Source organism: Amblyomma americanum, chromosome 4 (assembly GCF_052857255.1).
Source record: "Amblyomma americanum isolate KBUSLIRL-KWMA chromosome 4, ASM5285725v1, whole genome shotgun sequence".
NCBI classification, from domain to species: Eukaryota; Metazoa; Arthropoda; class Arachnida; order Ixodida; family Ixodidae; genus Amblyomma; species Amblyomma americanum.
Window position 1 is genome coordinate 48,261,680 of NC_135500.1, and position 17,257 is coordinate 48,278,936.

General features: G+C 46.5%; 1 protein-coding gene across 1 annotated transcript in view; it reads left to right on the forward strand.

The window, feature by feature from the left end:
• Positions 1–16,452, forward strand: part of LOC144129483 (uncharacterized) — a 61,279-nt gene extending 44,827 nt beyond the window's left edge. The window contains exons 7-9 of the mRNA XM_077663652.1: positions 873–1,046; positions 3,571–3,681; positions 16,288–16,452. Coding sequence (XP_077519778.1) covers positions 873–1,046; positions 3,571–3,681; positions 16,288–16,452 — 450 coding nt within the window. The remainder of the gene's footprint in view (positions 1–872; positions 1,047–3,570; positions 3,682–16,287) is intronic.
• Positions 16,453–17,257: the final 805 nt, after the last annotated feature.

Below are 17,257 nucleotides of genomic sequence, written 5' to 3' on the forward strand. Positions count from 1 at the left end.
GCATGTACCGTCTGTTTAATGTCATTTTCTTAGACTTCATTTCCCCTTCACTGTTCATCGCTATGTTGCTTCGGAAGCGCGCGCAATAGTATATATCTGTTGACGGGAGTTTCTATAAAAGTACAGTTTTAAATGGCGCTCTGCAATGCGTTTTTCTTACTGGTATCATTTCTGCTTCCGCACCGAAACATGTTGTCAAATAAATCAGTAACTGGCCTGGAAGTTTAGTCCTGAAATAAGGACACCACCCACAGCAGAAGACTTCGTATTTATTTTAAATTGTCAATAAATGGCCTGCTAGGCTAACCAGGATTCCTAGCAGGTGGCAGGGAGGGGCAGAATTGATCGAGAGCTCGCATTAGGAGCACTGCTATACGAAGTATCTATTGGAAACACCCAAGGAAAACTACGCAGCAAATGCTAATTAGCATTCGCCTGCGTGCAGCCAGCCGAGCTCGTGAAGTTACATGCACTTATTCTCTATCAACTTTTCTACTGCGTTTCATTTGCTTTGACGAGGCATCGGAGTGGAAAAGTTCATCAGGGGTGGGTAAACAAATCATATATGAAGTGCGCTTTAGTGTCCGCCAGTAATGTGATGCAATGTAATAGGTTAAACGGTGGTCACCGCACTGTTGCACTATGCTTTTGTGTGCAAGGTTTTTATCGTTTTAATGCTATCCTTGGCTCTCCAATGTTGATGTGGCGTATTCAATACGTCGATACGAATCTTTGCCTAGTGCTTGTTTTCGCCCTGACGCCCTGTCATTTGGGCTTTAATACAAAACTGCCGACTGAAAACGTGTAATATGCTCGGGTTCCAAATCGACCGCCAAGTCTCCTCGAGCCGTGTTTCCGTGGCCGCGTTGCAGGAGCGCCACGTAGAGCTGGTGAGCGAATGGGCGAGCAGCATTCCCGACACCTTGCGGTTGGGGCTGTCCTTGGAGATGGGCGTCACCAGCTACGTGCTGGCCAATCGCAGCACGCACCGCCGCGATGCTCCCTTCGCGCCCTGCCTCCAGTCTTCGCTCGACAGCTACGAACAGGTACGCGCCACGAAGACGCCGGCTAGCTCTTCGCGCATACCTCTTGTACGGCGCTCCTGATGCTGACTGTGGTCTGCCTAACTGGAGCAGTTTACGCAAGCGATACGTGCTGTGCTTTTACGCTCTTTCCTAGCTTTAATTGCATTGTCAATTGTTTCCTTTTGCTGACGTTGTGTGGCGGAATAACGGATAACGTACTGCAATTTGGGAATCCCACTTACACGTCCTGCCTAATGAAAACGAGGTATAGGTGGGCATCGCCCTATGGGAAGACTGCAGTTCGCGCTGCGAATGGATAGCTGAAAGAGGGGAAAGGTGGGGAGGGGGGTCTGGTAAAGCTGAAGTCTTCCATTCATCACACCCTGTAAAGTTCTTTTAGTGGATTTATAGGGTTACCACCTTCCGTAAGTTCATACTAGCATGAAATCTTTGGAACGACATCGATATAAATAGCAAATTATTCCCGCAGTGTATACCAGGAAGAGTGATGGCAACTTGCTTGCGTATCGGTCAGCTATGGCCACTTAATAAGACCGTGAAATGATATGTACTAAGGTTAGGAAAAGCACGCGAGTGTTCAGTATTCCATCACTAGGCAGTGCACGGAAAAGAGTGACTTAAGCTAGCGTCAGTAACGACGAATATATCAGCGTATAAAAAACGATGCCCTTCCTTTCCCCTTCACATTACAACACTGACGTGCCAAATAAAATAATAAAGTTAGAGGTCACAACTGCACCCCGCTGTGCTTCATCCCGCCAACGTCATTTGTGCACGCCCAATGAAAAGGCTTGCCCGTATTGAGCACTCGCGTCAAGTGAGGATCGGCGGCTAAGAACGCGTGGTGAGGTGCCGCCGTACTCAGTTGCGTGCAGCAAGTTTTTAAAATTACCTTTAAGTTAAAGATTCCACACACAGCTTTTGACCTTGACTTGGATACTCATAAAGGTCACGTATAGAGATTTGTAGCATTAGAATATGGAAATCAAAATCATTTCAGAGTCCCTTCAATAGCTCGCACACTTGTGACTAGTCCTCTAGAAATATAAATTACAAGGAAAAGGATTTCGCTGAACCAAATACTTGTCGTCAAAATGACATTGGTGGAGTTCAGAGCCTCAGGAAAAGCGACGTAGGTTTGCTAAAGCTTTCTGAGTTTATTTACTCTACGAAAAGAACATGGAACAATGCATGCATGTTTTCTCTAGATTAAAATTTTTTACGCCTCAGAAAAGCGTGGGGTTGCTAAAGCGCGCCTCTTGTGGTTTTGCGAAGAAACAAACTTCAGAATGTTTCTGAATATACGAGGGCTGTTAAAACTCATCAGCACACACACGTGTGGCGACAGTCATAATCAATTTCCTCACAGCTTTGCGTTGCTGCCTAAAGGGCCATTCAGATGTCTGTCGTTGCCAAAGGCTAGAATCCTAAGCGGAATCCTCATATATGTCGCTCTCGAAAAGGGCATTTTGAATGCGTCGGTTTTCTTTACACGTTCGCCCTTTTCAATCAACTGGACTGTGTGTTGCATAGCTGCAAATTCCAGCAAAATGCACACCCTCGACTTTTACGCGGCATGCAGCTTATCTGACATAAAATACAAACTAATTCCGCGAATTGCACAAGCAATGATCGACACACGAAGGCCTAATCTCTTCTGCTACGGTAAACGATTTGTAGAGATAGGGAAGAGATCGATAATTTTTTTTAAACACCAGTTTCTTTCTTTACAAGAGATATCATATCATTTTGTTTTTAAGAAACTTCCGTGGGGAATTCGTATCCTAACATCTGCTATAGACTGCCTCAAAGGCCGGATGCCCTGAAAATATGGCGTAAGGTTTGATGGGCACAAAAAGTATCCAAAAGTGTTACTTTTTAGAGATAGTTTTAATTAGTTGATATAATTATTAACACACTGATAGTGCCACTTTACAATAATTACAAAAATTTGTAGAGGTAAGCCTGTAGCCTTAGCGCATTATTCAATGAAAACTGCTTCAGCATTGTTTTAGCCAATTAGTCCTGCAGATGGCTGTGGAATCTGCCGCATCAGCCGTAAGAGAAAGCCTAGCCATGCTCCTGCGAATCAGCGCAATTCGATATGGCCATCCATCGTCTTCCACTTCCTTTTCCTCCTTCTGGCACTTGCTCTTTCCCGTAAGCGTGGAGGAACATTTCCTTCTCGCCACTTCGCTGCCTGGCGGCCGTGGCAGGTGGCCATTGAATTGGAGTAAATTATAGAGTTTGCAAAATCTAATTCACTATTAGGACTAAATTAAAATATTTGAATAAGTAATTAAGGCCTTACGGCTGACGTTGTAGATTCCATAATAGAATGCAGGGCTATATGGATAAACCAAAGCTATAGCAACGTTTGGTGCCCACAAAAAAAGAAACAACTATCTCCAGAATACCCAGAAAAAGGATTTTTTCGGGCAACGGTACACAGCGCTTTGCCTCTGCCAATGATGCAAACCGACCACCCAGCCTGTGCGTTTTCGTTTTCCTTACGTGCATACAGGTCTGCCACCCCGGAGCAAGAGTGTGGAGGCTTGATCGCATCGATACCAACATTGGAAGCCGGGGTTCCTGGATATTCTTTTTTGACAACGCGCACTCGGTTGTCGCCAAGGTATGTTATAGACGTATACACTTTTCATTAACCGCATGTGCCTAAGCCCCCTTGTTCGGTTTAATCGGCCTATATTGCCCATCGGCCTATCGCGGGCTATGAGCAAATATTCGTGAATTAAAGGTATGCCTACCCTCGTAGATGCTAATCCAAAGGAGCGCAATGAGAAAAAATCGAGCATATCGCTAACCAAGAACCAAATGGCCGGACATTGGAAACTACTGGCCAATTCCGCCCGACATACTCGTGGACATAATTTTTCATGGGCGCCTCCTCCCCCGCCCAGACAGCGGCCGCCGGCTCATCGTTGGTCGCTTCATTGTGTGGGGGGGTGATCGGCTCTAATTTCTGCTGCTCTCTGCGGAGATCACTGCTCAGAGCCGGGGAGGGGGAGGGTTGGGGAGGAGGGAGGGGGTGTTCGTACGGGGAAACACTGCACACACAAACACAGCACACACACAATGCTGGCGTCAACGGCACATGGTGAGTACACAACACCGCACTACAGGAACATTGCACTGCAGAAGGGGGACCTATGGTAGGTCTGCCCAAACAGTGATTGTCCTGTTATGGAGAGGTCCGTTGACAGCACTCGGAGCACTGATAGGGCACTCTTAGGAAGGCACAAGGCACAGCACTGGATGGTCCGGCAGGCACGCTCACGTGACGTCTGGCTTGGCGCCTCGACCCGACAGCATCGTTTGCCCTTCCTCTCTTCCCGGCGCCGTCTGAACGCCGTTTTTGTTTTTCGTGATGTTCTCAAGTGAGTGCGCGGCGCAGGGATCCAGTAGCGACGGCGGCGGAGACGGGCACTGGCAGCCAAGCCACTTGGTGCGTGATCGCGTTGTGCGGATGTGTGCGGGACAGTGCGAACCCTGGACAATTGAAGTTCGCGGACAAGAATTGAGTTATATACGTAATATAGCCCTTGTTTATTTTCAATACATTGTGTGTGCGTCGAACGTTCTTACGAGCTGTCCCCTCCCGCTCTTTGTCATCTCTAACACTCGGGAAAAGAATGCTCCAGGTCCATCCGACGTACATCTAGCCACACCCTTGAAAAACACTGGTCGGATCCGTCCCACTTACTCGGTAAAAACATGTACCGGATCCGTCCGACTTACCTTGAGCCAGATCCTTCAGTCTTTCACTGCCGTCGTCATGAGATCGTAAGGAACATGGCAACGGAAAGTTCACCACGGGCTTTTCCATAGGGTGTTCGTTTGACAGCGCTAAGAAGCTGCCAACAGGTTTTTAATGCGAAAGTATTCAGGTTGTAGTCTTCGGTCACGCAATTAGCTGATTGGTCCAGAGGGTTGTATCATTGTCAGCAACACGTCACCACCATTGAACCAATTATAGAGCACCACCGAACTTGAAAATATGCGGACCCCCAGAATGTGAAAGTTGGACGACTGCCAAAATTCCAAAGGATCCAAAAGTTGTAATTCACCTAAAATAGACAATTGCATAAATATAGCTCAACTGCATGCATACTATGAACATTGTGAGTGGAAGCCTGTGCTATTCTGAGTGGAACCATGCATGGACTCGGAATCGTAGAATATTTCGGCTCAAATGAGATAAGTAAACGGTCACTGCGATCACCCAACTTCATGATTTGCATAAAATTGTGTAGTTGTGCCTGCCAGCACATAAAAGATTTATCTTCGTGCTATTGGTTATGAACCATATGATATACAGCATTTAGTGGAACCGAGAAACTCTCCTTTGCTTCTTTTTTTTTCATGTGAACATTCTATCCTTAACAAAGGCGCCGAATTTGCGCTTCTGCTTTCGAAGTGTCACTTAAAGCAGTAATGTTGATCAAAATTTGCTACATACAGGCATCATTTGTGTTCCACCATCCTGCCAGTCAGATTTTCATCAAGAATACAAAGATAAACGAAGTGGCGGCGTGACGGTTATGTTTAAAGAAACAACGTCTTGCGAATTGGTCTACAATACACTGCAACACTGCTGATTACGATGTACTCACCCTGCGACCTTTTAAGAACTTTTCCGTGTTTTGTACAGGCCCCAATCTGGTTGACATTAACCGTTTCTTTTTCATATTTCTTGTGAATATTCTTAGCTATGAATCCGAACATCTAGGCATGTTGTTAGGCGGCAATGTCAACGTAAATATGCTTTCAACTACACAATCGCAAGAACAACACGGATCTTAAATTGGCACGAATGATTCCTTTAGCTGAAAACAAGCCGACGCGCGTGACTTCAGAAACTGCATCTTTACAAGATGTATTCATTACAAATGTTGACAACAATTTAATAATCGCAGACGTTGTCTACACCGAAGTTAGTGATCATCTTGGAATCGTCATGTTGATAGCCCTGGACATGTTAATAAAAAGAAGTGAGAAATTTAAACACAGTCTAAAACTAAAAATCAACTTTGAAACCTTTTGAAATGTCATTATTCCACAGCCAAACTCTTGAACATTAGCCAGCCTTGAATCCTTTTATAGCGCTATTAACCAAGATACTTGGAACCATGTTTCCGAGGTGGAAAGCAGCGGCACCGCTTGCTTCAGTTTCATTTCTTTATTTAAGACCATCTATGACGCGCATTGTCAACTAAAAAAAAGAGGCAACGACATCTAGGCCGCGGCAACTATAAGCGACGTCCGAGCTGCTCGAAACGATACAGCATTAGAATAGTTTGTACACCCAGTTTTTAAAATAGTCATGAAAACTTGATTCGTCAAATCGAGAAGTGCAGAATTAACCTTCCATCGAAACTAAGGGTGGCTTGCAAGATGCCTACTTTACAAACGAGTTTGTGAGCCCCAATGAACAGCGGTCGGATGTTATCTGGCGGAAACAGAACGCCTTACTGCAAGGAAAGATCTCTGATAACTTTCAGCACGAAGAAAACAACTTTTTGGCACTCGCTTAGCTGTCGCGTTTAACAGCTTTTTCGTTCAACAGGCTACTCAGTCAAATACAATGTAGCCAAAACTAGATTGAATTCTTGCAAGGAAGCAACAGCTCATCATCACTTTTCTTTCCTGCCACCAGTTGTGCAGAAGTTTTCTCGTGCAGGAACACCTTTAAAAATAACAAGTCGGTGGTTGCAACTAGTCCTAAGATAGCGTCTATTGAATATATTTTTCAAGTTATATGCCCCATAATTACCAACAATTACATTCCATTATTATCTGCTGGTGTATTGTCAAAGGCACTGTAAACTGCTCGAGTGATACCGGTTTTTAAAACAGGCGAGAAAAATTGAGTTTTTTCCTGTATTCTCAAATGTTATCGGGAAATCACTACGTAGTAGGGAACTACAATTTTTTTTTTAAATACACGAACTGCTTCTTGGCCTTCAGCACGGTTTTCGAAAGAATCGCTACACACAAACACAACTATTTACCCAAAAAGAAATAATAATACAAAAGTTTCAAAAGGAGACAGTTGCAGGCATATGCATAGCATTACGAAAACTTTTGGTTTAATAAAGCATAGTCTTCTGCGACATGAAATAGAAAGTACGAGCTCCGCGGAAAAGCTAAAGACCTTATGAAATCGTACCACTCACTCGAACACAAAATATGGAAATTTCAAAAGTTCATTTTCTTCAATACAAAACGTCAGAGCAGAGCAGTAAGCATATTTGGGGCCACTTCTATTCTTAATTTATATTGATAATATTGACCATTTTGTAGATGACAGATTGTCTGTCAGCTACAAAATTGCCTGAAGATTAATTGCAGAAAGAGAAAAATACAATTATACTTTCCTAATGGGAAGGTAGTATCCAGGCCGGTCAGTGTATTTTTAAGCCATGATCCGGTAGAAATAGTTCATTCTTTCAAAATCCTTTGTGCCATATTTTCAAAACATTTGATCTGGAATGGTCATTATGTTAGATGATAGATTATATCAGACCAAAAATATCGTCGGCTGTAGGTATTATATCACGCCTGCGTGGTATTTTTCCTCGTAAAGTTTGGTTTTTGCTTCATAATTCCTTTGTTCTGTGTGCCTTGCAATATTGCAGTAGCGTTTGGGGCACTACGGGTGTTATGAATTTGTCCAAGTATACCTTTGTTCAAGTTACATCCTCTACAGCGTGTTGCCGTTGTCTATTTTGCTATAACAGATAGCGCTGTATTTTACATAGTACTTGTTATTTGCTTATTTCGGCACATTCCTTTGCGTGATTAAACCATATTTGTTTGCTGTTTCTCTCGTGCACGGCCAAGTTGTTAAGGGGGGTAGGACCTCTGTCAAGCTTGCGAGGTTTTAGTTCAGCCTCGTTCTCTATTTCAGAGAAAATAAAAAAATTATTTAATTAAAACAATTGTCATACACATGAACCATTTGTACGTTGTCAGTGCACATCTCACCACACCTCAAGTCTGCTGTGGTAGCATATGGCCGAGGATGGCACCTGAGTTATAGCGCAAACACTCAAGCCAATTCTGAAGAAATGGCACAAAAATTTGATCGCAACATTAGGCACTTAATGTAGGCACCCTAGCAGGCAACGTTAACGTTATCGCAGTCTTATATTCAGTGATCTAGTTATAACGGCCCCGAAGTTTTTGCATGCCACGTTCACTGGACCCGTCTGCCTCACCGTTCGGTAAAAAAAGAGGGCCTGTCATAAAAAATCTGTGCCATTCACACATAACTCGCAAACACCATTCAAAGCGGTAAAGTTTTCTTTGCATCGGAAAACAGTAAGTCGAGAATTAGTATAACTAACTTGGCAGTTACCAGTGTGTAACTGAAGATTCAGCGAGAGTTGCTGAGGTATTTTCATTCCGCGATAATAATAATAATAATAATAATAATAATAATAATAATAATAATAATAATAATAATAATAATAATAATAATAATAATAATAATAATAATAATAATAATAGTAATAATAATAATAATAATAATAATAATAATTGGTTTTTGGTGGAAAGGAAATGGCGCAGTATCTGTCTCATATATCGTTGGACACCTGAACCGCGCCGTAAGGGAAGGGATAAAGGAGGGAGAGAAAGAAGAAAGAGGTGCCGTAGTGGAGGGCTCCGGAATAATTTCGACCACCTGGGGATCTTTAACGTGCACTGACATCGCACAGCACACGGGCACCTTATCGTTTTTCCTCCATAAAAACGCAGCCGCCGCGGTCGGGTTCGAACCCGGGAACTCCGGATGAGTAGTCGAGCGCCCTAACCACTGAGCCACCGCGGCGGGGTCTGCGATGTACTGAGGTTAAGAACTTTACACCGACATGAATATATGTGTTGTCATAGACCTTTTCAGAAGAGCTGGACGGGCGCCACTATATTGAAAACTGGGCTGTGCTCGTATAATAGGAAAGACCTGAGGATTATGTCTTTTCCACGCTCTCTCCACAGATAATAGGTACAGGTAAAGGAGAAACCTCGCCCTCACCACTATTATATCGCGGATAACCACTAATGTACACACCAAAAAACCGGTTGCTCTGAGGGACGCGATACACTCTTCTTCTAGTTTTCCACACATACTCGTTCTTCAGCTAGCACTCCTAGCCAGCGCGCCGTGCCTGGAGCGCGGTGCCGCCGTATTAAAACACTTTCATTCCAACACAGATGGGCTTTGCGCGCACTGTGGAGAGATCGGCGATATGTTTCACATGGTGTGGGCATGAACTAAGAATCCTCATCTTACCCCTTCCCCTACCCCTACCCCAGAGGCATGGAAGACGGCCCTGCTCAACTGCTCCCCATTGGAGTCCAAAGGGTTCTGGTAAAGCGGGCGCGAGACAGGGCCTCGTCGTGCGGTGTCCCGGACTAAGGATACCGATCATGTAGCGGGGTCTGTTTCTGAGCACTAAAAAAGTTTTTCACCACCACCAACACAGCGGCTGAGCCTCCCTTCAGGCGGCACGTTTCGCAGTTGTAGTGGCGAAAAGGCCAACCGGAGACAAGTCGCATGTCGTGATTAATATATGTGCGGACAACATCGTTCTAGCATACCGTGCGAGAGCTCTTCAAGACTATTCAGAAATCTGCGGAAGACAGGTGGAGGCTCTAGGACTGATATTTAGCACCGAAAAATTAGGATTCCTGGTTTATAATGTTCAGTCTGGTATGATCAGGCTTCAAAAATTATATTTATCTGTAAGTTAAAGTGCACAAGTACCTTGAATATGGATAAATAATGAAATAGACCACATGCGAGACCAAAGGAAGTAAATTATAAAGAAAGCCAAAAGGAACGAAGCTGTCATGAAGAATTGCGGGCTCTGGGATATAATATATATCAAGTTATTCGGGGATCTGGAAAGGCGAAATGGAACCGTGCTTGACGTTTGCAAGCGCTGTGGTGTGATTGGGATCTGCTACAAATTCGACATTCGAAATATATCATAGTACTGTATAGTAGTCTTGGGGGCATATGGAAACACTACCAAGGTTTGGTTTATGGGGGTTTAATGTCCCAAAGCTACTCAGGCTATGAGGGATGTCGTAGTGAAGGGCTCCAGAAATTTCGACCACCTTGGGTTCTTTAACATCCACTGACATCGCAGAGTACACAGGCTCTAAAATTTCGCCTCCCTCGAAATTCGGCCTCTGCAGCTGGGATCGAACCCGCGTTTTTTGGGTCAGCAGCCGAGCGCCATAACCACTGAGCCACCGCGGCGGCACCGGATACACTACTAATGAAGTAGTTCAAGGATTTATTATGGGGTTGCCAACGTTCGAAGCGCCTGAGACAACAAGCAAGGTGCTGTATGAAGAACGGTTGAGGGATATGAATGAGAAACGATGGGCGGCAAAAATTTGCAGGTACTTAGACCGATGGAGCATCGATCGTGCATAAATCCCAAGAACTAGATAGCTTGCTAATAAATGCAAATGTCAAAGGAAAAAAAAAACAGATAGGAAAACGTTGAAACCGAAAGTAAAAACCTCACAAAATATTCACTCGCAGAAAAAAAAAGCACTGGATTAGCCGATGTTGGAGTTGTATAGGACGCCTAAATTTAAGACGAAAGGGAAACATTTTATAGTATTCCAAAGGAAGTGGTTTAAATTTCTAGGCCCCGGCTGGGAGCTTGGGAATGATGTATTGCCGGCAAAACTTTTACACCGCGCACAAGATCTGCTGTTGCTACAGGCAAGACGGGAAGACTGTAGAGCATATTCTGGTCTAGTTTGAGACCCTCCATCCCTCACTGCACGATTCCACCGGAAGAATTCACGTAGCGCTAACGTTTCAGAAGAGCCAGGACATGCTCAATCTTCAAAAAACTGAAAAAAAATACGAGACGACAAGAGGACTGGTTGAGAAGGTAAAGAGAATCGTTTAGAAATGAGAAGAAAAATTGGCATCTTGGGGAGGGGGGGGGGGGGGGATTCGAAGATACTGAGCGCGCTAGGAATTATTGGCTAGGTGACCCTTGTCACTACCCCTGTACGAAGGGGAGGTTAATAATCACCCATTTACCGTGGACGGACCGTGCTACATTCATCCGCACCAGCCCTAATCTTCCTGCTCTTTCAACTCCATCCCTTTCGCCATACCCCTCCCCTCCACGAAAACCACCCTCCGGTTGAACGTTCTAACGCTCTCACCATACTCTCCTCTTTCCACTGTGACATTCTTCCCCCTCGATCATGGCAACCACTGTCCCGATGGGCGTGCTTACACTCCTGCCATAAGCTTCTCTTGCATAGTAATAGCACTCCGGTTGTTCTCGTGGCAGGCACGCTCCGGTTGCGCGTTCCTCCGCTCTCTCCCTACTCTCCTTCTCTGGTGACCCCCTCCGGTTGCGGATTACGCTCCTCTCGCCATAACCTCGCCCTCCAAAAGCAACGCCATTCCAATAGTTTCTGTGCCAACCACCCGCCAGCTGCGCATTCTTAAGCTAGGGCCATGCCCCCTTCTTTCCACGGTAACCACACACCGGAGGCACCATACCCAACAGTTCTGGACAAAAGCATTTTTGAACGGGAACGAGGTTATGAACGTAATTTTTTGATATATAGTCATATCTCATGAATACAATCAGTATATCAGTAACCACCCTCGCACATTACTATAATGAAGCGTGCAGTACCGGCATTCTCCCGCAAGAAAGCGCCACTCTGACATCTACCTAATTCCTAAACTAGGAAAGCCTCTGGCTCTCCAGAACCTTCGTCTTATCTCTCTGACTTTGTGTATTGGAAAACTGATGGAACACATCGTGTTCAACCGGCTCCACCCACACTTAGAAACAAACAGCTTCTTCCTTGTCCCCATTTTCTGTTTCCGGCCGCATCTCTTGACCGGAAGACATGCACCTTCAGCTGAAAAAGGAAGAGATAAACTTTCCTTGTAGGATCCAGACCTGTGTTGTGCTGGCCTTACACCAGAAGGGGTCCTTCCACAACGTGTTGCATTATGCCATCTTGGCCGCCCTAGCTAGGTCACACTGTGTCCAGCGCACTTACGACTACGTTTGGGAATTCCTCTCATATCGAACCGCTACCCAGGGCGCAGAAGATGTGCGCTCTAAACTAATCCACCTCCAAGGGCGAGGCACCCCACAGGGCTCGGGGCTGTCGCCCACGTTGTTCAACAGTGCGCTAGCTGGCCTGCCCCAGCTGCTCTCTAGAATTCCTGATGTGCACCATGCCCTTCACGCCGACAACATCACGATACGGATGACGATAGGCTCGGGCGGCCACATCCAAGATACTTCAAGAAGCCGTATAAGTAACGCGAAACTACGCGTCTGAGAGCGCACTTACGTGCGCATCTTAGAAGCTGGATCTGCTCGTTATCCGCGCGTGCTCGAGGATAACCCAAGTAGTTGACCGCGATATCGACTTGCACCTCGAAGACACTTCTGTCCCTAGAGTAGACAGACTGCGGGTTCTGGGCCCCTACCTAGTCTAATGGCCGAGCTATACCTAAACTGTACAGGTGCTCGAAAAGCAATTTGTGCAGGTGGCACACTTGACCGCCGCATTTCCAGCAGACGCGGGGGGCTCAAGGAAAGTGGCACCATGCGAATCGTGCAGGCATTTCTGCTGAGCCGTGTTACGTTCCACTCTCCTTATCAAAGATTCAATCGAAGCGAGCTGAATCGGCTCAATGTCGTAATGCGATCGGCGGTCAAGACAGCTCTCGGACTGCCCTTGTACATCTCACACACCGCCTGCTCCAGATGAGCCTACACAATACTGCAGAAGAGCTGATGGGAGCACAAAGGACTGACCAGCTCACGCGTCTTGGAAACACAAGAATAGGCCGGACCGGTCTGCGCCGACTAAGCTGCCCGGACCCGACCACTCCTTTACAGCAGAGGTACCACGCCAACCCGCCCATACTCGCAGCTAAGATCAGAGTCCCCCCCGTCCAGAAGAATATGCACCCCGAGCTCCACGCCGGCCGTAAGACAGCCAGAGTCAAGGCATTCATGCGGCAATACCGCTCTGAGCAAAACTTCCTATATGTCGATGCCGCGAAATACCCGTCCCGCACATACGCTATGGAACTATTGCGGTTACAAATGCCACTGCCTCAATTCCGATTACGGGCTGCGTTCAAGGCATGAGCTTGAGCACGGTGGCCTAGGAGACTGCCATGGCGGTTGCACTTGCTTGCATACACCACATGACCACACATGACGAACGCCAAGCTAGTCCGACATACACAATTAAATGCAGATTCACAGGCTGCGTGCTTCGCCTTCGTGAAGGGTACTTTATCTCTCTAGGCTGCGCACGCGCTATCGCCAATCAGTACTGCTATATACCCCATCGTGCGCATCGTTTGGACCCCTGGTCATGCCTCCCTTCTCGGCAACGAGAGCGCCCATGTGCTCGCCCGAGCAGCGACCTTCCGGGCGCTCTCGACTGAAGCCGAGGATGAAGTAGACAAAGATGGCGCCTCCATGGCTCTGCACACTTAAACTCACATCGCAGAATATTACCGCACACAGAACACTGCCACTGCATCAAGGCCGAAGCTGTGGCATGGCGTCAACCTCAGAATCACTCGTGTGCTAATCTTTATCACAAACATTTGTTCTACCCCACCCCCTACCCGGCCAAGTTCCCGAGCAGCCAAGAACACCGACTACACTTTACCATTCAGTTTGGGACTGCATAACACCACTCGGCGGCGTCCCGCCCATAACCCTCCCCACCCCTTCCTCTTGGGAAGATACCCTTTCAATCAAGGAGCCGACCGACCTGCGCCAGCTCATAGAGTGCGCTGAAAAAATAGCGGTGGCAAACGGGCTCATGGACTGGGAGCCCTTTTTGGGACCGCTCTGATGGGCACGAACTCGGAAAGCCAGCGACAGCTGCTCTGGCGGGCCTGCAGGATCGCGGCGGCGCATGAAGCCCTGCACTAGGGTCTCCACTCAACAAGACTAGCACGGTATAGTTTTCTAACACTTACTTCCTTCTCCTCCTCGCGTCGTCTGGCTTGCAGTTTTTCACTATTAACATTATTTTCTATCGTCGAACGCATTGGTTATGACGATAGCAGTCTCTGACAGTCATAACTGCTCGATGCGAGCGATGGACAAACTTTAAAAGAAAAATTTTGCTGCATATCGGAAGAATGGATCATTACCTTCAATAGTGCCAATAACAGTACCTCAGAATTTTCTGATATGCGAAATTTTTGTCCGAGAATGTTGGACATATTCTTAAACTCTCCCCATGCCCTTCTATTTTCACGAAAAACCAACCGCCATCCGAGTGACCATGTGTGGCAGGCTTCCTCCGGTTGCGCATTCCTTCGCCCTCGCCTTGCTCTGCCCCTTCCTCTGTGACAATGTTCTGATTGGCTCCCATGGTAGCTACCGTCTGGTTACATATTCCTCCACTCATGCAATACCCTCCTCCTTTCATGGTAGCCCTCAGCCCTCACCTTCCACGGCAGCCACCTTCCGGTTGTAGGTTCCTCCACTCGCCATACCCCCTTTCATTCACGGCAACCTTCTGAGTGGGTTCTGTTGCGACCACCCTCTGGTTTTTCTGTCTTACGTTCTCGCCATATACTCTTCTCATACCGCGGCAACGCCCTCTGGATGCACATTCTTACGCTGGCGCCATATTCACCACAATCAAGGGTAATCACAGTCCAGGTGCTTCCCGTGGCAGGCACCGTCCAGTTGCGCTTTCCTCCGCTCTCGCCACTTTCCTCCTTCCCTAGTAACCACCCTCCGGACGGCTCACGTGGTAACCACCATCCGGTTGCGCATTGCTCCGCTCTCACTCTGCCCGCTTCCTCCCTATTCCATGGTAACCTCTCTCCGTGTGCGAATTACTCCCCTGTGTGGATACCTGCCTTCTTCCACTATAATCGCCCTGCGGCGACGACAGCAATTTTCGTTTTTTAAAGACCACCGCTTTTAATCTTCTACCTGACTTCCGGTGCGGCCCTTTAAACCCCCTGTTTCTTTTTGTTGCTTGTTTAACTTTCACAATTATATGGCTTTTACCCCATTGACGTGACTAGATCTGTTCGACCACCATTGCGTAGCATACATTCCTCTCTGATAGCTCCTCCCCGTCATTTCATTGTATAGGAGCTCGTTCTTGAATAAAAGCTCAGTGGTTAGTCAACCTCGTGCGTGTGAGCGTGTTCCTTCCGGAGTGCGCCCGTTTGTTGGCTGTCGGTCTCCAATATGTCACACCAACTAGCTCAGACACAAGTCCTTCTGTCACTTCTTGCCGTCTTCTCTCATTGATGTTACATGCGCCATGCAGACATTTCTCTTTTAAAAGACTGAGGCCGTAGAAATAATACTCACACCGTGAAATTTTTATTCGGAGCGGTATCCTAGCTCTAGACGTCGGCCTATGTGAACAGCAATGTATTTCTTCAATGTGGAACTGATAAGCAGATTTTACATGGAAAACATAAACACGAGCTCTCTGCTATGCTCACTGCCGCTCCTATGATACTCACCTAATGTTTCAAGCAAATCAGCCGCGGGTTTTTGTGTTTCAGTTATATAGCATTTTGGCGTCATACGATTACTGCGTCAGCAAAGCGCATACGTTCGCATAATGATTTCTGCGTAGTGAGTTTTAAAAATGCTAGCACTTATGTTGATGTTGACGGCCTAACACCTCTTTGAAGTTCAGTCGTCATACAAAACACAGTTGTTTAAATTCACGTCTGTCTTGATTTCCGCGTCGGCAGGTTTAGCTAACAGCACAGTAAAAGGAAGCCCACATGGCGGCTCTTCATGGGTGCACAATTCCAGTCCTGATTACTTCAGAGGCCCAAGTTCGTGTCTCTACTCTTTCATACAAGACTTATACAACACGTTCTCCATGCCTCGTATGTGAGGTGGAAACATGAATACTGTACAGACAGAAAAAAGAAAAAGTAATAGCCGTGTCACTGGGTATAACGGCCTATGATTTGAACGCTGTAAGAGTAAATTGATGAACAGAGCCGCAGTCGCTTGGACAGAAGGTAACCATGTAATTAGACTTGTTGAAAATATGGTCATCCAGATGAACTTACCTGCTCTTGGCTCGCATATCTGTGCACCGTAATGCTTGTAATGTTCGTATGCTTGTGGACTCAATGGCATTGCGCCCTCGACTGCGTGCGTTTTTTTTTTCGCAGGCTGAAAGGGCGATGGCGAACGTGCGCAGAGAGAAGTTCTGCTGGCTGCTGTTCGACGTACACCTCAGTGACCTGTCCGGGAAGTGCATTCCCTTGTTTCACCGCGAAAGAAAACTGGCCGAACACCTAAGTTCAGTTGTCGGCGAAAGCCAACACGACGAGTAATTTTTGTCTATACTTATTAAACTATACAACTTACCGCCTCTGTATCGTCATTCGACGTGCTTGACCTCAAACACCTCCTGGTTTTGCACGCAATAAATAAGGAAAATATTTTGCGTTTGCACAACGGGTTTTCACTAAAGCATTAATTACAACGCAGAAGCTAAGACGCAAGCGCCCATATACAAGCATTCAGCCATAAGGGCATGAATGCACATTGTTCGTGTTGGTGAAAACATCAGGGACAGTGGACCGGCAGACGCATGTGACGCTTAAACAAATAATGCATTCGGTTGACTTACACCCATTAAGAAAAGAACACCTCGGCCGCACAGTAGCAACAAACGTCCTCCACAGTCGTCGTACAAGAGAATCGCCGCCGATCTCGGCCGTGCTCTATTTCCAGCTAAGAAGTTTCGAGATAGGGCATTTGGTTTGGCTTATGGGTGTTTAACGCCGCAAAGGTACTCACACTATGAGGGACACCGTAGTGAAGAACTCCGGAAATTTCGATCACCTGGGGTAGTTTAACGTGCACTGACATCGCACAGCACACAAGCATCTATAATTTCGCTTCCATCGAAATACGACTGCCGTAGCCGGGATCGAACCGGCGTCTCTCGGGTCAGCAGCCTGGAGCCATAGCCACTTCTGAAAGCCTGTGCGCTAAAAAGACGTTCACAGACGTTAAAGACGTTTCCTGTGAATGTCATTATAGCGCACAGCCTTTCAGAAATGAATATGTACCAACTATCCCGTCAGAAAGCCATACCATAGCCACTGAGCCACCGCGGCGGCCGAGATAAGG